We start from the raw sequence: 17,512 nt of genomic DNA, 5'->3' as shown, positions 1-17,512 counted from the left end.
ATCCCTTTAGTACACCTCCAATTTCTAATCTTTGCACAGCGCAAGCATGAAATGGTACAATTTACATACATTGGTAGAAAAATAATTTGTTTAGCTTCTTGGTTATTGCCATTGAAGTCTGTATATCCAGTGAACGGAAGAGCATTCAGAGCCTATATATGCTATTATTAGGGATCTTCCAATTTGTGATCATAAGGGATCCGTTTTGGCATCTCGGTTGCTAAAGCAATTCCTAATATGTCATTGTTTAGACGTGTGTTAGGAAGAAGCTGCGGTGCTCGTGGAGCGCCGGCCTCTTCTAACAGCTGATCGGTGGGGTCCCAGGTGTTGGTCCCTGCTGACCTGATATTGATGACTTATTCAGAGGATAGGTCATCAATATAAATTCCCGGAAAACCCCTTTAAGTGTAGTGAAGGATGAATGCATACTTACAACATTCTTATTGGTAAATTCCTGGCATTTGAGCCCCACCCCCGCTTCTGGGCAGAGCGAACATAAGCACTCTTCTTGGCCTGTGACAGCCTGAATTTGCTGTGATTGCCTCTGAAAATCAAGGGCAGTCCCTGCAAATTCACTGCAGTTGACATCTTTGTGAATGATATGGAATTATTTATTTATTTTTTTATTATATATGTATGTATGTATATATATATATATATATATATATATATATATATATATATATATATATATGTATGTATATATATATATATATATATATATATATATATATAATTTTTTTTTTTTTTTTTTTTTTTTTTTTTTTTCTTCCCCTGGCACAGAATCACTATTATAACCGCCAGTGCATTCAGCAAAGTAATATTATTCCTTTTCTCTTCTAGTGGCCAGACAGGTTCAGGGAAGACCTTTACAATGCTAGGTAAGAACCGATCGTTTGTTAGCCTTGTGTTTAATACATATGGTAGCATCTCTTAAGCTTGTATTAGACAGGGAGATCAGCAAGCGATCGTCGGGAGGGAAGCGTTCCCTCTTTGCAATTGCTTGCTAGCTAGCGGACCAGCGACCACTATGCCATCACTCATGCCCATGCTGTCTAGTGGTTTGCTGGCGGCAGATCGCTATTAGACAGCACAATTTTCCGCCGGCAAGTGCTGATTTTTTAAGCATGCTTAAAAAAATAAAATCACAATTGCCCAATGGATGAGCGTTTGCTTTATCATGGGGCAATTGGCTGCAGTATTCCACTGCAAGATGATCGCTAACAAGCGTTCATGCGAGCGCTTGTTAGCGATTATCAGCCAGTGTATTACAGACTTTATGGTTGCCACTGTTTTCTGAAATTGCTTATTACTGTTTTGAAGTTACTTTGAATGCATTTTGAGAACAATAGAGAAAATTCCTCTTAGGATGAGTTCACATCACCGTTATGGATTCCGTTATTGTTTTCCATTATAACATGGTAAAAACGGAATCCTTTAAGAGGCATTCGGTTTTGCTTTCCGTCATAGAAATCTATGGGCAGCATAACTGATCCGTATGATTTCTGTTATGCAGAACCAAAAAAAAGTCCTGTTGACTGGACTTTGTTTTCCGTCTTGCATAACGGAAACCAGACTGATCCGTTATGATTGCCCATAGATTTCTATTATGACGGATCAAAACGGAATGCCTCTTAAAGGCTTCTGTTTTGACTTCCATCTTATGGATTCCATTATTTTCCGTTTATAACCATGTTATAATGGAAAACAAAAACAGAATCCATAAAGGTAATGTGAACTCACCCTTAGGGTCCATTCACACGCCCGTGTGTGTTTTGCGGACCGCAGTTGCGGACAAGAATAGGACATGTTCTATTTTTTTCGGAATCGGAAGTGCGGATCCGCAATTTTCCCGTAGGAATTCCCCGTATTCCCGTAGGATTCCCCGTAATCCCCGTAATTCCCCGTAATCCCGTAGGATTCCCGTAGGAATGAATGGGTCCGCAATTCCGTTCCGCAAAATGCGGAAAGAAATTGTGGACGTGTGACTGAACCCTTAATGGGTTTCTGCCTTCTAAATATGTAATGGGGCAGGTCTGTTCTATTAGCTGAACCTGCTCAAAAACATTTAATGCCATTTAGCTACCAGGGATGTTGAAGTCTATATTCATGAGGGGATTCCTCTGCCCATCGCACACAGTGGTGATTAGTAGGCTGTATATATGTTTACCCAGCAACGTATCGCTAAATATATGGCATATATAAATATATGGCATATTGTTTAGCGACAGAGCTCTCTACCGTTAAAGAATGGGGCAGACGGGGAACTTAAAGTGGCCCTGGAATAAAACCTACATTTTATAGGTGGATCCAGATTGACAGAAGGCAGGACAACAGAAGTAGGCAGGAGGCAGCTGCATCTCAGTGCAGCAGAAAATACCACCCCAACAGAACCATATACCACAATGCAGAATACCACCCCAGCAGAACCATATACCACAATGCAGAATACCACCCCAGCAGAACCATGTACCACAAAGCAGAATACCACCCCAGCAGAACCATGTACCACAATGCAGAATACCACCCCAGCAGGACCATGTACCACAATGCAGAATACCACCCCAGCAGGACCATGTACCACAGTGCAGAATACCACCCCAGCAGGACCATGTACCACAGTGCAGAATACCACCCCAGCAGGACCATGTACCACAGTGCAGAATGCCACCCCAGCAGGACCATGTACCACAGTGCAGAATGCCACCCCAGCAGGACCATGTACCACAGTGCAGAATGCCACCCCAGCAGGACCATGTACCACAGTGCAGAATGCCACCCCAGCAGGACCATGTACCACAGTGCAGAATGCTACCCCAGCAGGACCATGTACCACAGTGCAGAATGCCACCCCAGCAGGACCATGTACCACAGTGCAGAATGCCACCCCAGCAGGACCATGTACCACAGTGCAGAATGCCACCCCAGCAGGACCATGTACCACAGTGCAGAATGCCACCCCAGCAGGACCATGTACAAAATACTGCTGCCCATAGTATTCAGCTGTATCACTGTCCTGAGGACAGTAATACAGTTTAATTCAGGTTCGGCACCTGTGAGTACCAGCCAGGTGCCTAAGTACTTGATGCTCCTAGTATAAATTAGTGCTGAGAACATCAGATCGTTCTGAACCCAGCCAGTGGCAGTGAGGAGGACTGAGATGGCCCACTAGGCATTGGCCTGGGAAATTTCCCTGTAGGGTCCACGGCCAGTCTGCCCCTGGTTACAGAAATCGGGCAGTGCAATTCTACTGAAGTGACAAGGAGATAAAATATTCCCTGTCACATGGTGATTCTGTATAAACCCACAGGGGGGTTTTATCAAGACCCCTGCACCACAAAAGTAGTGTCCAAAAAAGCATACGTTTTTACACGCTCATCACTTCCCAGACAGATGCACCCCCCCCCCCCCCCCATCTGAATGTAATTTCACCCCATTGTACATATGGTCATGCGTCCATGTGCAGATCTGCTGCGCCTATCGTCCTGGGGTTTTCCAGCAGCGTTGTGCGCACTGTGGATGGAAGGAGCATCTTTGTATTGGACTGTATATAATTCCTTAATTTCTGCTTCATGTGGTTTATTTTTGAATGATAAAGGTAAATGTGTCTTTGTCTTTTAGGGCCATCTGATTCTGACAATTTTACACACAACCTCAGAGGTGTTATTCCTAGAAGTTTTGAATACCTGTTTTTTCTAATCAATCGGGAAAAAGAAAAGGCATGTATACTTTAATATGCGTTGTAATTCAAGACAAGACATCTGTTACCATGATCTGCCATATTAAACCAGGCTTACTGCCTGGGATGGTTGATCATACTGAGTTTCACTCTACCTTCCTTTTTGCTATTTAATTTTCCGTTACAGAGAAATCCTAACTTTTATCCATATGCTAATGAGATGCTCAGAGCACCCAGGGCATGCCTAGCCCTCGGAGAAACGCTTCTCCTCCTCCTCATCTATCACCAATGCCATCCCTCTCTGATTGACAGGGCTAGGCACTGCTCCAGTGCCTCTAATTAGGAATCGACCGATTATCGGAAGTACCAATATTATCGGCCAATATTCAGGATTTTGTACATTATCGGCATCTAACCTTGCTGATATACCGATAATGCGTATAAAGCGAATACTAGTGAGCTCTTCCATTATGGAAGCGCGCACTAGTATGCATCGGGTGACTGGAGCGGGGAAGAAGCGCAGCAAGCACTTCCGATACTCACCCTCTCTGGTCGTCTTTGATGGGGCCCGCACTGCACTGTCCTGACCCCATACAGTGTCAGGATGTAGTGCGCGCACTATGACAGTGCAGCGCGGGCCGGAGAACACAGGGGAGCGAGGAGCCGCGGTGCAGGAGAGGTGAGGAGTTTATTTTATTCATCTGAATTCTGATAGGGGTTAATAAAGTCAGTAAGGAGGGCGGGATGGTGTGGAAATTGGCATTTGGCACTAGTACGGTATGTTATAAATGTAAATTATAAATTGACTACCAACTAAGGGCTTTATTAATTTATAATTTACATTTTTTATATACTAGTGCCAAATGCAAATTTCCACCACCTCGGTGACTACCAACCTATATAATATGTATTATGAGATATAAAATATCGGTATAAATTATCAGCTATCGGCCTGAAAGTTTACGGATTATCAGTACCTCAAATGCCCTCAAATCTTTTGATGCCCCAGAGAGGTAACAATAAGCGCATGTTGGCACTTGCGTAAGACTTCGGGGCCAGGCGTTGGAGCAGTGAGAATTCCTGGCCCTGTTAATCAGTGAAGGAGGTGAAGACGTGCTTTAAGAGGCCCACCCCTTGGTTGTTCAGAGCATGTCATTAGCATATTCAAAAAAATAATAATTTGATTATTTTACAATGGAGCATCCGATGGCAGAAAGGAAGGTAGCGATAAACTGAGCATGCAGTATGCCTGGTTTACTAGCTGGTCATGGTGATAGATGCTCTTTAAGGCCTCTTTCAGACTCGCAATACGGATTGTGTCAGGATCTGTTCAGGGAAAAACTGATTGAACTTCCCTGCAAAACTTTCAGTTTTGTTTGCGATTGCATTCAGTGTTTCAGTTTTGTTTTTTTTTCACGCGGGTGCAATCAGTTTTGATGCGTTTTTTACTTGCGTAAAAAACCCCTGAAGAATAACAATCTACATCTCCTGGTACCATCAATGAAAAATACATTACATCCGGATTCTTTCTGTTTTTCACGCAAGCCACATTGATGAAAAAATGCACTATTAATATAGAACACGCTGTGATTATTATTATTATTTTTTCTAATTTTCCCTGAACATAGACATGATGTGGGAAAACTGACCCATTGAAATGACTGGGTCAGGAGTCAGTCCGGATGCTATGCGTTCACTACACACAAAGCATCCAGACAGAAAACTCCCTCTTGTGGAAGAGGCCTAAGGCTGGCTTTACACCGCAACTTTGCCCACAACCCATGTTGCTTGACACAATAAAGAATAGCGCCGTCTGCATTGCAGGTAATGAAAGCGAGTCTCGTGTGATCTGCGGAGACACGACAGTTGCAAGAAAGCCAAACCTGCCGGATTTAGAGCGAGTGTCCCCTTGGTGTGGTTGCGGCTACTTGTGGCTTACAACGCCACCTCATTCACTTCATTTGGTTGCTTTGCAGTCAGCATTGCTCTGCAATCTTTGGTTGTGTGATGTCTGTTGCAGCCCAAATCCGTGTGATCCTAGCTTAAAGTGGTTGGTCATATGATTACTTTTGTAAAAGTGCAGGAGACTGTATTATAAGACCCCATTTATGATGTCCATAGACGCTAATATACCATATAGACGATGGAAATGAATGCTAGCATTGTCTATACAATACCTTGACTTACAATTAATGCTGTGAAATACAATTTATTACCGTAATCACATTTTCATTATATTTTCAGGCTGGAGATGGGAAAAGCTTTTTGTGTAAATGCTCTTTTATTGAAATCTACAATGAGCAGATATTTGACCTTCTGGAGTCTGCATCAGCAGGCCTTTGTCTCAGGGAGCATATTAAGAAGGGGGTCTTTGTTGTGGGAGCCGTGGAGCAGGTGGTCACCTCTGCAGCGGAGGCATATCAGGTATGCTTGTAATGGGGGGGGGGGCTTGTAAGTTTAAAAACCAACGCAAATAAAAATATGGAGTTGCTCACATTGGCCTGTTAGGTGGAGCTGAATAGAACTGGAATTGCAGCAGGCTGGAACACCCCATTAGACTCCATTCACACGTCCGCAAGTTGGGAACGGGTGTGGACCTATTAATTTTCAATGGGGCCGGAACAGATGCAGACAGCACACTAAGTGATTTCCGGATCGGCAATTCCGTTCCCGAAAAAAAATTAGAACGTGTGTACAAGAAAAGGAATTTTCTATTATAGTGCTGGCGATGTGCAGTCTGCGAAATGCGGAACGCACATTGCCGGTGTCCTTGTTTTGCGGATACGCAATTTGCGGACCCCAAAACACATGCGGACGTGTGAATGGGCCCTAAAAGAAGTTTTCCCATTATAAAGGGATGGCATAACGCTTGGGTGTACCATCACGATTGGTTGAGGTCCGATTCTGACCCTGAGAATGAATAAGATGCCGTCCTGGTGTAGCGCCAGTGCAGCTTCATTGAAGTGAATAGGGCTGGCAATACCTGTTTTAACTTAGTCGTGGCCAAAAGTTTTGAGAATTACATAAATATTGGAAATTGGAAAAGTTGGTGCTTAAGTTTTTATAATAGCAATTTGCATATACTCCAGAATGTTATGAAGAGTGAGCAGATGAATTGCATAGTCCTTCTTTGCCATGAAAATTAACTTAATCCCCCAAAAAAACTTTCCACTGCATTTCATTGCTGTCATTGAGGCTGGGTTCACACCTGAGCGTTTTACAGCGCGTTCCTACGCGCTGTAAAACGCTCAACAAGGAGAAACCAATGCTTCCCTATGGGAATGGTTCTCACCTGGGCGTTTTACAGCGCGTACGATCGCGCTGTAAAACGCCCGACGCCCCAAGAAGTACATGAGCTTCTTTGGGGCATCTTGTCGCGCGTTCCCTAACATAGACTTTCGGCAACGCGCAGCAATGGGCGTTCGCTTGTCTCTGTATGCGCGATTGCAAACGCCCGTACAATCGCGCATACAGAGCGCTCCTTTAGAACGCTCAGGTGTGAACCCAGCGTAAAGGACCTGCTGAAATCATTTCAGTAATAGTCTTGTTAACTCAGGTGAGAATGTTGACGAGCAGAAGGCTGGAGATCATTATGTCAGGCTGATTGGGTTAAAATGGCAGACTTGACCTGTTAAAAGGAGGGTGATGCTTGAAATCATTGTTCTTCCATTGTTAACCATAGTGACCTGCAAAGAAACGTGTGCAGCCATCATTGTGTTGCATAAAAATGGCTTCACAGGCAAGGATATTGTGGCTACTAAGATTGCACCTCAATCAACAATTTATAGGATCATCAAGAACTTCAAGGAAAGAGGTTCTTGTTAAGAAGGCTTCAGGGCGTCCAAGAAAGTCCAGCAAGCTCCAGGATCGTCTCCTAAAGAGGATTCAGCTGCGGGATCGGAGTGCCACCAGTGCAGAGCTTACTCAGAAATGGCAGCAGGCAGGTGTGAGCGCATCTGCACGCACAGTGAGGCGAAGACTTTTGGAAGATGGCCTGGTGTCAAAAAGGGCAGCAAAGAAGCCTCTTCTCTCCAAAAAAAACATCAGGGACAGATTGATCTTCTGCAGAAAATATGGTGAATGGACTGCTGAGGACTGGGGCAAAGTCATATTCTCCGATGAAGCCTCTTTCCGATTGTTTGGGAAAAAGGCTTGTCCGGAGAAGAAAAGGTGAGCGCTACCATCAGTCCTGTGTCATGCCTACAGTAAAGCATCCCGAGACCAGTCATGTGTGGGGTTGCTTCTCATCCAAGGGAGTGGGCTCACTCACAGTTTTGCCCCAAAACACAGCCATGAATAAAGAATGGGACCAAAACACCCTCCAACAGCAACTTCTTCCAACAATCCAACAACAGTTTGGTGAAGAACAATGCATTTTCCAGCACGATGGAGCACCATGCCATAAGGCAAAAGTGATAACTAAGTGGCTCGGGGACCAAAACGTTGACATTTTGGGTCCATGGCCTGGAAACTCCCCAGATCTTAATCCCATTGAGAACTTGTGGTCAATCCTCAAGAGGCGGGTGGACAAAAAACCCCCCCCACTAATTCTGACAAACTCCAAGAAGTGATTATGAAAGAATGGGCTGCTATCAGTCAGGAATTGGCCCAGAAGTTGATTGAGAGCATGCCCAGTCAAATTGCAGAGATCCTGAAAAAGAAGGGCCAACACAGTAGATAATGACTCTTTGCATAAATGTCATTTAATTGTCGATAAAAGCCTTTGAAACGTATGAAGTGCGTGTAATTATATTTCTCGCCCAATTTCCTTGGGGGACACAGAAGACCTTGGGTATAGCTCATCTCCATAGGAGGCGTGACACTAAGTGAGAACTGTTAAGCCCCTCCTCCACAGCTATACCCTCAGCCTGGAGAGAGAGACTGCCAGTTTTTGCTTAGTGTCCAAGGAGGCAAGACACTCCCTGCTACTGCAGGGCTGTTTTTCTCCTGTTTGGTTTTTAGTTTTGATTTTTTCTTTTGTTTTTTTCTTCAGATCATCAGGGACAACAGAGACGCACTAGACCTCTCTGTTTCTGTTTCTCCCGGGGTCGAGCTGCGCCAGTGCCGGTCATCCGCACTGCTGCCTCCCCCACAGAAGGCAAGGTGGCTGCCTCCCCTGCATCCCGCCAGCTCAAGGGTCGCCCGCACGCCAAGCCCCTCTTCCAGCGTCCTGCCACTACGGTGCCAGTAGCTGAAGGGGCGACCCTGCTGGAACGGACCGAGGGTGAAGACGGCTGTGGTAAGAGAGAGGCTTCTCCAGCCCTACGTTCCCCTCATTCCCTCCCCGGTCTCCTGCGTGCTGGACCCCCATACTGGTCCCTGCTGGACCTAGGCTGGGAGGTGTCGTTGGGAACAGCCATGTTTCTGGCTCCAGGGCTGTCTCTCATATCCAGCTGTTGCCCAAGCCCCACACCACCACCATACTGGTGACCGCGGGGCGACTATACACTGCCCCTTCATAGGGCATTGCACAGGGGTGAGCAATGGATTGCTGTGGAGGAATCTGCTTTAGGACCGGAGTCCGGCTCCTAGCTGCCTCTGACACAGGGGTTATGCCGGCCCTCCCCCTTACCGGTCGCAGATTCAGTACAGGGGGCCCGCGCTGACTGCCCTGGTCCGTTAGGGCAGGGGGTGCAGTGCTGGACTTCAGGGTCCCCCCCCCCCCCCGCTCTCCTTACCGGTGTCTAGGGCCAGGGGCCCGCTCCAGAAGCTGCCGGATGCAAGGCCCTCACGGCCTGCATGTACTGAGCGCGATGCTCCAGCAGGCCCCGGCTGACTGTTGAGGCTTCCGGTCGGCCGGGAGCCGCAAACTTTTGACCCAGGCTTCGGCCTGCTCGGCCGCAATCCGGCCCTTTGTCTCTGCCGGCCCGCGGGGTGGGCACCCGCGGCCGTTAGTACATGCGTCAGCCGGCTCCCGGCCGGGTGCCGCAAACTTTTGACCCAGGCTTCGGCCTGCACGGCCGCAATCCGGCCCTTTGTCTCTGCCGGCCCGCGGGGTGGCCACCCGCGGCCGTTAGTGCATGCGTCAGCCGGCTCCCTCCCGGTCCCGGCCGACCGCCGGTACTCCCGGTCGGCCGGGCGCCGCGAAAATCTAGGCCCCGGCTTCACGGCCTACTAGGCCACAAACTTCCAGCCTCGGTTGGAGGGGGCGGGAACTTCTCGCGGCGCGAATTCTTCCCGCCTGGAGGTCCCCCGCCCCCAGGGGATCGCAGCGCCGCCCCCTAGGCCGGAGGTTTGTTAACCTGTTGGGTACCGGCCACCAGGGGCCGGCTCCCATCTAGAGGACACCCTCTATGTTCTGGGCTTCCTGGTGGGCCTGTGTGAGATTGTGCCCCTGTATGGTGGCCCCTTTTTTTGCCTCAGAGGGCTGTGTTTTAAAAAAAAAAATAAATAAATAAATAAAAATAAAGAATAAAGTTAATAAATAACGGAATGGTTGCGCAGGACGCTGCAGCCTGATGCAGTAGTGCTGGCCGCACGCTATGCCCCCCTTCCGTAGGCGGCATGTTGCGCTCCTCGGCTGCGGTTCTGGCCAGCTACATGTTCCCCTTCTAGGCGGACCCTTGCCATCTCCCGGGATACGACGCTGACCAAAGGCAGGCGCCCCGTCTATAGGCAGAACGTCGCCTCTCCAGTTACAGGTTGGCCATGTGCATCACTCTCACTGGATTTAATGCCGGACAGGTGCATGACCCCCTTCTGGGGCAGAAAAATTGCACTCTCACCGGATACGGTGCTGGCCATGTGCACGACCCCCCTCCTTGAGGAGCACGGCACTCTCACTGGATTCCTGCCGGCCATGTGTGTAACCCTCTTCTATGGCGGTACGCTGCACTCTCACTGGGTTCGCTGTCGGCCATGGGTATAAAACATGTGCACGTCCCCCTTCCATATGCGGAACACTGCACTCATTGGGTTCACTGCCGGCCATGTGCACGTCCCCCTTCCATAAGCGGAACGCTGCACTCTCAATGGATTCGCTGCCGGCCTTGTGCATGACTCCCTTCCATAAGCGGTAGGCTGCACTCTCATTGGTTTCGCTGCCGGCCTTGAGCATGCCTCCTTCTCTCGGGCGGCATACATACTCTTCCTGGCTGGGGTTGTTCTCTCGCGGTAGGTTGCTGGCCACGTGCTTGACCCCCTTCCATGGCGGGGTGCTTGCACTCTCACCGGATCCGCTGCCAGCCATAGGCATGGCCCCCCCCCTTCCTTGGGCGGTGTACCGCACTCTCGCTGGCTTGGCTGCCGGCATGGGCATGCCTCCTCTCCTCAGGCGACATACATGCACCTTCACTGACGGTGTTTGTTCTTGCGCCAGTACGTTGCTGGCCATGTGCATGGCCCCGTCCGTGGCGGGGTGCTCGCGCTCTCCTGGGATGCGATGCTGCCGTGTGCGGTTCATTGCACCCTCACCGAATACGTTGCTGGCCAGGAGCATGGCCCTCTAAACATGGGTGCGCTGCTTGCACTCCCTTTGGAAACGGTGCTGGCCTTGTGCATGACCACTTCTTATTCCGTGGGCGGTAATTTGCGCACTCATGAGATTCACGGCTGTCCTATATGCTGTACTGGACGTTCCCCTTCATTGGCGAACTACTCGTTGCACTTTCACAAAATTCGGTGTTGGTTGGATTATTGCACAATAATTTAATGCCAGGATAATCCTGTGCGTGCCCTTCCCCCTTCTCTAGGTCCTTTGGTGCGGGCCTTTGCACTCTTGCCGTCTGCAGAGTTTGCCAGGTGCCTTTCTCTCCCCTTTTTTGGGCGGACTGCTTGCGTTCCATAGCATGCCCCCTGTACTAGCCTTGTGCATAACTCCCTTTCGGGTTGCACTTTGCACTTCCATGGATACTGTGGGATGCTTGGCTGTGCGCTCTGTGCGTTGTTTGGGCCGTGTTTCCCTTCTCCTCCCGTGGGTGGGTTGGCCTTCTCGCTGCCTGCGGTTTGCTAGTACGTATGCCTCCCTTCCTCCTGCGACATACTTTTTTCTCTTGGGGTGAGGCTGCTTGTCGCTAGCTTTGCACTCTTTTCTGAAGAGGTCATTCTGTCCACCTGTATGAGCCTAAGGTGTTGTCCAACACACAACAAATGAATGCCCAATGTATTCACCGCTGTATACCTTGTATATATGTAGACGGGCTCTGCTGGCTCGCTACTGCACCGAGCTGGGTGGCACTCATTCTCTGGTGTGGTCCCGTTGTGACTGCACCAGCCATGTTCATTGGCCCTTCCACCTGGGGGTGTTCGGGGTACCTTGATGCGTACCCGTTCGTCCTCCCGTGACATTGCTTCCCCGCACAAGCCGTCGGGTCGAGAGCGTTGTCTTTGGCGCCTTCTGCACTTCAGTCTGATCTGCTACCAGGAACAGACCGCTCCTCTCGGGTAGGTCACCCAACTTCTCTTGGGTGCTAGTCTATCCAGGTCTGAGGGACCTCCACTTTTGGGTTCTTCCGGGTTTTCGCCTTCTGCGAGGCGATGTGCAGGTCGTCTCACAGAGTAGCAGGTTTTCGGCTTTTGAACTGTCCTGTGGCTTCCCTGTTTGCCATTCCTCCTTTCGGTTCGGAGGGTGTTATGCCGACCTCTGTCTCGACTGCTTTTCCTCGCCGGCTCGGTTGTTTTTGGCTTCCTCTCTGAGTTTGTCACTCCGAGGTGGCTTCTGCACCGGCCAGGCCTCAGAGGCTGTTTCGTCATTGCCCCCTCCCCTTCGGGGGTGAGCATGGTTGTTCATTTGGATGGTTCCGGTGTTACTTGTGGTCTCGTACCGTCTCCCTCGTTTTCGCTGGCAGTACTAGCTGTGTGCCTGTTTGCCAGGCCTATTGCGTTCTGTCCTCCCGCTGGGTGCAGATTGCCTTTCCATTCTGGGCATATGGTCCTGCTGGACTAACCTTTTCGGTAACTTGGGAGGACTACCCTTCGGTCACGGTTGTCCTTGACTTTCCCTCACCAGGACTGTAGAACTCCTTCCTGTGGTGGCTACGTCGACTTGGACTTTGGCCTGTCTTGTCCTGGCATCTGTCGGCTGCTGGGCGGACCCTTTCAGTTTCTTCCGTCTGTCCTTCTGCTCACCCACTCCGGTTGGATACGGGACTATGTTGTTCGGGGGCCGACGGGAGTTTTCTTCCGACCCTTGGGCCGTGTTACTGGTCTGCGCCTGATCACATTGGGTTTTTTTCCCGCTTGCCAGGCGATTCCTGCGAGCGCGCTAGTGTTCGCTCCCGACTGTGCTTCGTCCGGGTTCGGTTGTCGGACTTGGGGTTCTTGACTAGGTTTTGTGGTAAGTGGGGCATTCCCCCACTCTGCTTTTCTCTCCCTTGGTTTTGTCTTTCTCTAGTCCGGCCTGACCCTGGGACTGGGACTCTGTTACTGAAGTGTCAAGTGTCGGCGCTGTCCTTCCCCTTGCAGCGTTTTCTGGCCCTCCTGGGCCTGTCATGACCTTCTTCCACAGAGTGGCTCTTTGGTTCCTCTGTACCGTTCCCTGGTACCGCCCTGGGAACTACACACTGAGCTCTTGGCGTTCCACTCTTTCCCTTGGTGCCGTTGTAGAAGTTCTCCCTACTCCTGCTGTCCTGTACAGTTGTGTTTTCTGTTGCCATCATGTCTGACGGGTGCCTGATGGGTGGCCCTTCGTGTTCTGTGCCCTCTGTCCTTTTCCAGGACGGGGCTGTTTCTCCATCCCGTCCCTTCCTTCTGAGGGTGGTATCTGCCTTCTTATCTACGAGGCTTTGGTCATCCCCTTCCCGTCTCCGGGAACGGGCGCTTCACCGCTTGGAGATTGTTTGGGTTTGCAGTTATTCCTTGGAGATCTCCGGCTCTTGTCGGCGTTCGGTCTCTTGTGTTTCCAGGATGTCCGCGCAAAGGGTTGACGGCCTCCAGGGTGGCTTCCTTCGCTCTCTGTGTCTATTGCTGTGGTTACCGCACCAAGGGCAGGGTTCTGCTTTTGGTGTCACCGTTCATTTCACCAGAGCGGTCGGTGCCTCCTGGGCCGGAGGCATTAGGCTTCGGCCATGCTTTTGTGCAAGGCGGTCGCTGGTCTTCCTTGCACACCTTACTGGGTTCTACAGGGTGCGCGCTGGGGCTTCGGCGTCTGCTGCCTTGGGCCGCCTGGTCTGCAGGCGGCGGTTTCTTGATGCCTTCGGGTGCTTTGCCCTGGTGCTGTGGTCCCTCCCCTCTTGGACTGCTATTGAACGTCCCAAGGTCTTCTGTGTCCCCCAAGGAAATTGGGCGAGAAAACGAGATTTTTGTATAACTTACCAGTAAAATCTCTTTCTCGCTCTTTCCTTGGGGGACACAGCACCCACCCATTCTTTGTTTCCGAGTTTGTTTTACCCGTTGGGTAGTTGGCTTGTTGGTTCCACTTTTGGACTTTGCCTTTTCTCACTACTTGGACACGCAACTGGCAGTCTCTCTCTCCAGGCTGAGGGTATAGCTGTGGAGGAGGGGCTTAACAGTTCTCACTTAGTGTCACGCCTCCTATGGAGATGAGCTATACCCAAGGTCTTCTGTGTCCCCCAAGGAAAGAGCGAGAAAGAGATTTTACTGGTAAGTTATACAAAAATCTCGTTTTCACTACATCACAGAAACAACTGAAACAAAGATCTAAAAGCAGTTTAGCAGCAAACTTTGTGAAAACTAATATTTGTGTCATTCTCAAAACTTTTGGCCACAACTGTACAGGGGGAGTGAATGCCAGAGAGGGAAAATGATAAAGGATCCTCGAATAAAGGCGTTGTCCGGGTTTTTAATATTGATTACCTATCCTCAGGATTGGTCATTATTGTCAGAACGGCGGGGGTCCGACACATGTCATCAATATACACAAGACCCCTTTAATTCCCTTTAAAAAAAAAATGTAGGTAACAGGACCGACAGTACAAGCTGATCTTCAAATCACGTCTACTATGAAGAGAGACTATACACTTTGCGGTTTCTCTTGTAGTTTACATAGAATTTTTATTTTGTGCGTTCACTGCCTTATGGGATGTACCTGACCATGCTTTATTAAGAAATAAAATATATATATTTTTTTTTTTCCCTAAGGTTCTTTCAACTGGATGGCGGAACAGGCGTGTGGCCTCAACTTCAATGAACAGGGAGTCGTCACGATCGCATGCTGTATTCACAGTCACTATTGAATCAATGGAAAAGATCAATGAAATAGTTAATATTAGATCTTCACAACTGAATCTTGTAGATCTTGCAGGATCCGAGAGGCAAAAAGACACACATACAGATGGAGTCAGACTTAAGGTTGGCTTTTTTTTTCTTCTTTTTTTCTTCTACAGTGGTCCCTCAAATTAGAATATTAATTGGTTCCGAGACGACCATTGTAAGTTGAAACCATTGTAACCTGAGTCTATAACTCTATTGAAAATCAGTAATTGGTTCCAAAGCCCCAAAATGTCATACCAAAACAGGAAAAAGTGAAGTTTTAAGAAAAATAGGAAGGTAAGGCTACTTTCACACTGCCGTTTCTAGGTCCGCTTGTGAGATCCGTTTCAAGGCTCTCACAAGCGGCCCCAAATGGATCAGTTTAGCCCCAATGCATTCTGAATGGATAAGGATCCGTTCAGAATGCATCAGTTTGCCTCCGTTCCGCCTCCATTCCGCTCTGGAGGCGGACACCAAAACGCTGCTTGCAGCCTGACGATGCAGAGCCAAACGGATCCGTCCTGACTTACAATGTAAGTCAATGGGGAAGGATCCGTTTAGATTGACACAAATATGGTGCAATTATAAACGGATCCGTCCCCCATTGACTTTTAATGTAAGTCGGGACGGATCCTTTGACTTACACTTAGAGAGAATAATGCAGACTGATCCGTTCTGAACGGATACAAGCGTTTGCATTTATAGGTGCGGATCCGTCTGTGCAGATACCAGACGGATCCACACCTAACGCAGGTGTGAAAGTAGCCTAACCAAGACAGATGAAGCAAGTCCTTATGTAAATAAAACAGGAATGTAAATAATGATCTATGGTGAGGGCAGGAGTTTCTTCAGGGTTTTGCATAAGTGCATACGTGTACCAGAAAAATGAAGTGAAGTCGCGACTCACCTAGTGTCCAAAGGAGCAGCTCATCCCGGCACAGACAGGGGGCAGTACAGGACATCTAGTACAGCAGAGCACCTACTACAACCAGTAAAGGTTTACCAGTGAAATGGACATGTTGATTGGTTGGATCTGAGGCATTGTATGTTGAGGGATGCTTATATGAGTAATCGGCATTGTGTGGGCGGACACTGAGGTGTTCTGTATTCAATGGGAAGAGGGGTTTAAAGAACGGAAGTTGGACGCTATCTCCTTTATTCTTTAATCATATGTGTCATCCCAATGGTATCTGGTAAAAAGTCATGTAATTTGCATCGGACTGGAGAACTTTGTTGAAATTATTCCCCATCTGTTAAGAATGGTGAAAGTTGCAAATTTTTTTTCAAAGCTGAATCCTGTTAAAATCAGGGGTTTCAGATTTGATATCCATAAGTCTCTTCCGGAGTAAAAAGACTGTAGAAGCAAAGCAAGTATGAATTTGATGATGGTGACTAGGGGTGAGCAAATTGAGCTTCAGTTCCAAGATCCGAAGCTGATTCATTCCCCAACTTTTTTTTTATGCTGTACAGAGACAGGGCTAGAAATGCTTAAAAAATAAATAAAGTACTCCCCTCTTCATTTACCTGATCCAATGTAGACACTGACAGTCCCTCGTTGGTCTTTGTTTACAAGTTGCCAGTGATCCGACATATGACTGCTGCAGCCAGTAGGTGGCCTCAGCCCTTGCTGTAATATTGGTACCACCCTGTAGCATGTCATCACTGGCGGCTGCTAAACAAAGGCCAGTGGGAGACCATCATAGTGTCTGAGCTGATTAAAGGGGTTATCCCATGATTAAATTCTGATATCACAGCTTTAACAGAAAATATGGCTGCAGCCTAGCAGCTGAAGGATTGCATGGAGCATGTGCGTCCACATTAGCAAGGTGGACAGAGAAATAAGTAAGAATAAAAAGCAGGTGTTGCTGCACAGATTTTTATTTTATTACAAAACTTTTTATTACATCTAAAGCATTCACATCCAGGTGCTGCTTTGAAAAATGTAGAATATTTTTTTGTGGGACAACCCCTTTTAAATGGGGATTTTTAGAAGCGAATAACCCCTTTTGCAGATTACAAGCAACCTTGTATGTGTGTGTTTTTTTTCTTTTATCTTTTTTTCAGTTGAGTGACTTTCTACTTGTATATTTCTTTTATGTAGGAAGCTGGTAGCATCAATAGGTCGCTGAGCTGCCTGGGTCAGGTGATAATGGCTTTGGTAGACGTGGCCAATGGAAGGCAAAGGCATATCTGTTACAGAGACTCCAAGCTTACGTTCTTACTGCGGGTATGTATCCACTGATTTAATGCATCGTACCCAAATATAATCTTTTGTTTTTGGTATTTTTATTTTTATTTTCTCATCTGTATCATTGGGGGACATAGGCTTGACCCTGGGTATAGCTGTTGCCACTAGGAGGCGACACTAAGCACAAAAGTGTGAGCTTCTCCCTCCAGCTATACCCTTCCTACAGGTACTAAGCTAAAACAGTCTTGGGTAGACCTCCCTGCTTTGCAGGTTTGCAGATTTTTATTTTTTTTCTTCTAGCCGGATTACAGGCAGTCCTAGCTGCCTGCACTCCCACCCAAGCCCACTGCTCCTTCCTGGTCTCCAAAAGACAAGGAGGACCAGAGGTTCCTAAAGCCTCTGCATCCCGCCAGCCTTCGGGTGACCATGGCCCCCCACGACAAGTCCTCTGTTTCCAGTGTAGCAGCCCTCCCCAAGGGGCCGCACACCGAAGGTGG

The 17,512-nt window shown here is 48.3% G+C and overlaps 1 protein-coding gene across 2 annotated transcripts in view; it reads left to right on the top strand.

Moving 5' to 3' along the window:
• The window catches only part of KIF15 (kinesin family member 15), a 99,069-nt gene that overhangs the window by 6,140 nt on the left and 75,417 nt on the right, over positions 1-17,512 (top strand). For both annotated transcript variants that reach the window (XM_044294695.1, XM_044294696.1), the window contains exons 5-9: positions 844-881; positions 3,622-3,719; positions 5,924-6,103; positions 14,717-14,926; positions 16,929-17,054. In XM_044294695.1, coding sequence (XP_044150630.1) covers positions 844-881; positions 3,622-3,719; positions 5,924-6,103; positions 14,717-14,926; positions 16,929-17,054 — 652 coding nt within the window. The remainder of the gene's footprint in view (positions 1-843; positions 882-3,621; positions 3,720-5,923; positions 6,104-14,716; positions 14,927-16,928; positions 17,055-17,512) is intronic.

This window comes from Bufo gargarizans, chromosome 5 (genome assembly GCF_014858855.1).
Source record: "Bufo gargarizans isolate SCDJY-AF-19 chromosome 5, ASM1485885v1, whole genome shotgun sequence".
Taxonomy (NCBI): Eukaryota; Metazoa; Chordata; class Amphibia; order Anura; family Bufonidae; genus Bufo; species Bufo gargarizans.
This window is presented reverse-complemented; position numbering and strand designations above follow the sequence as displayed.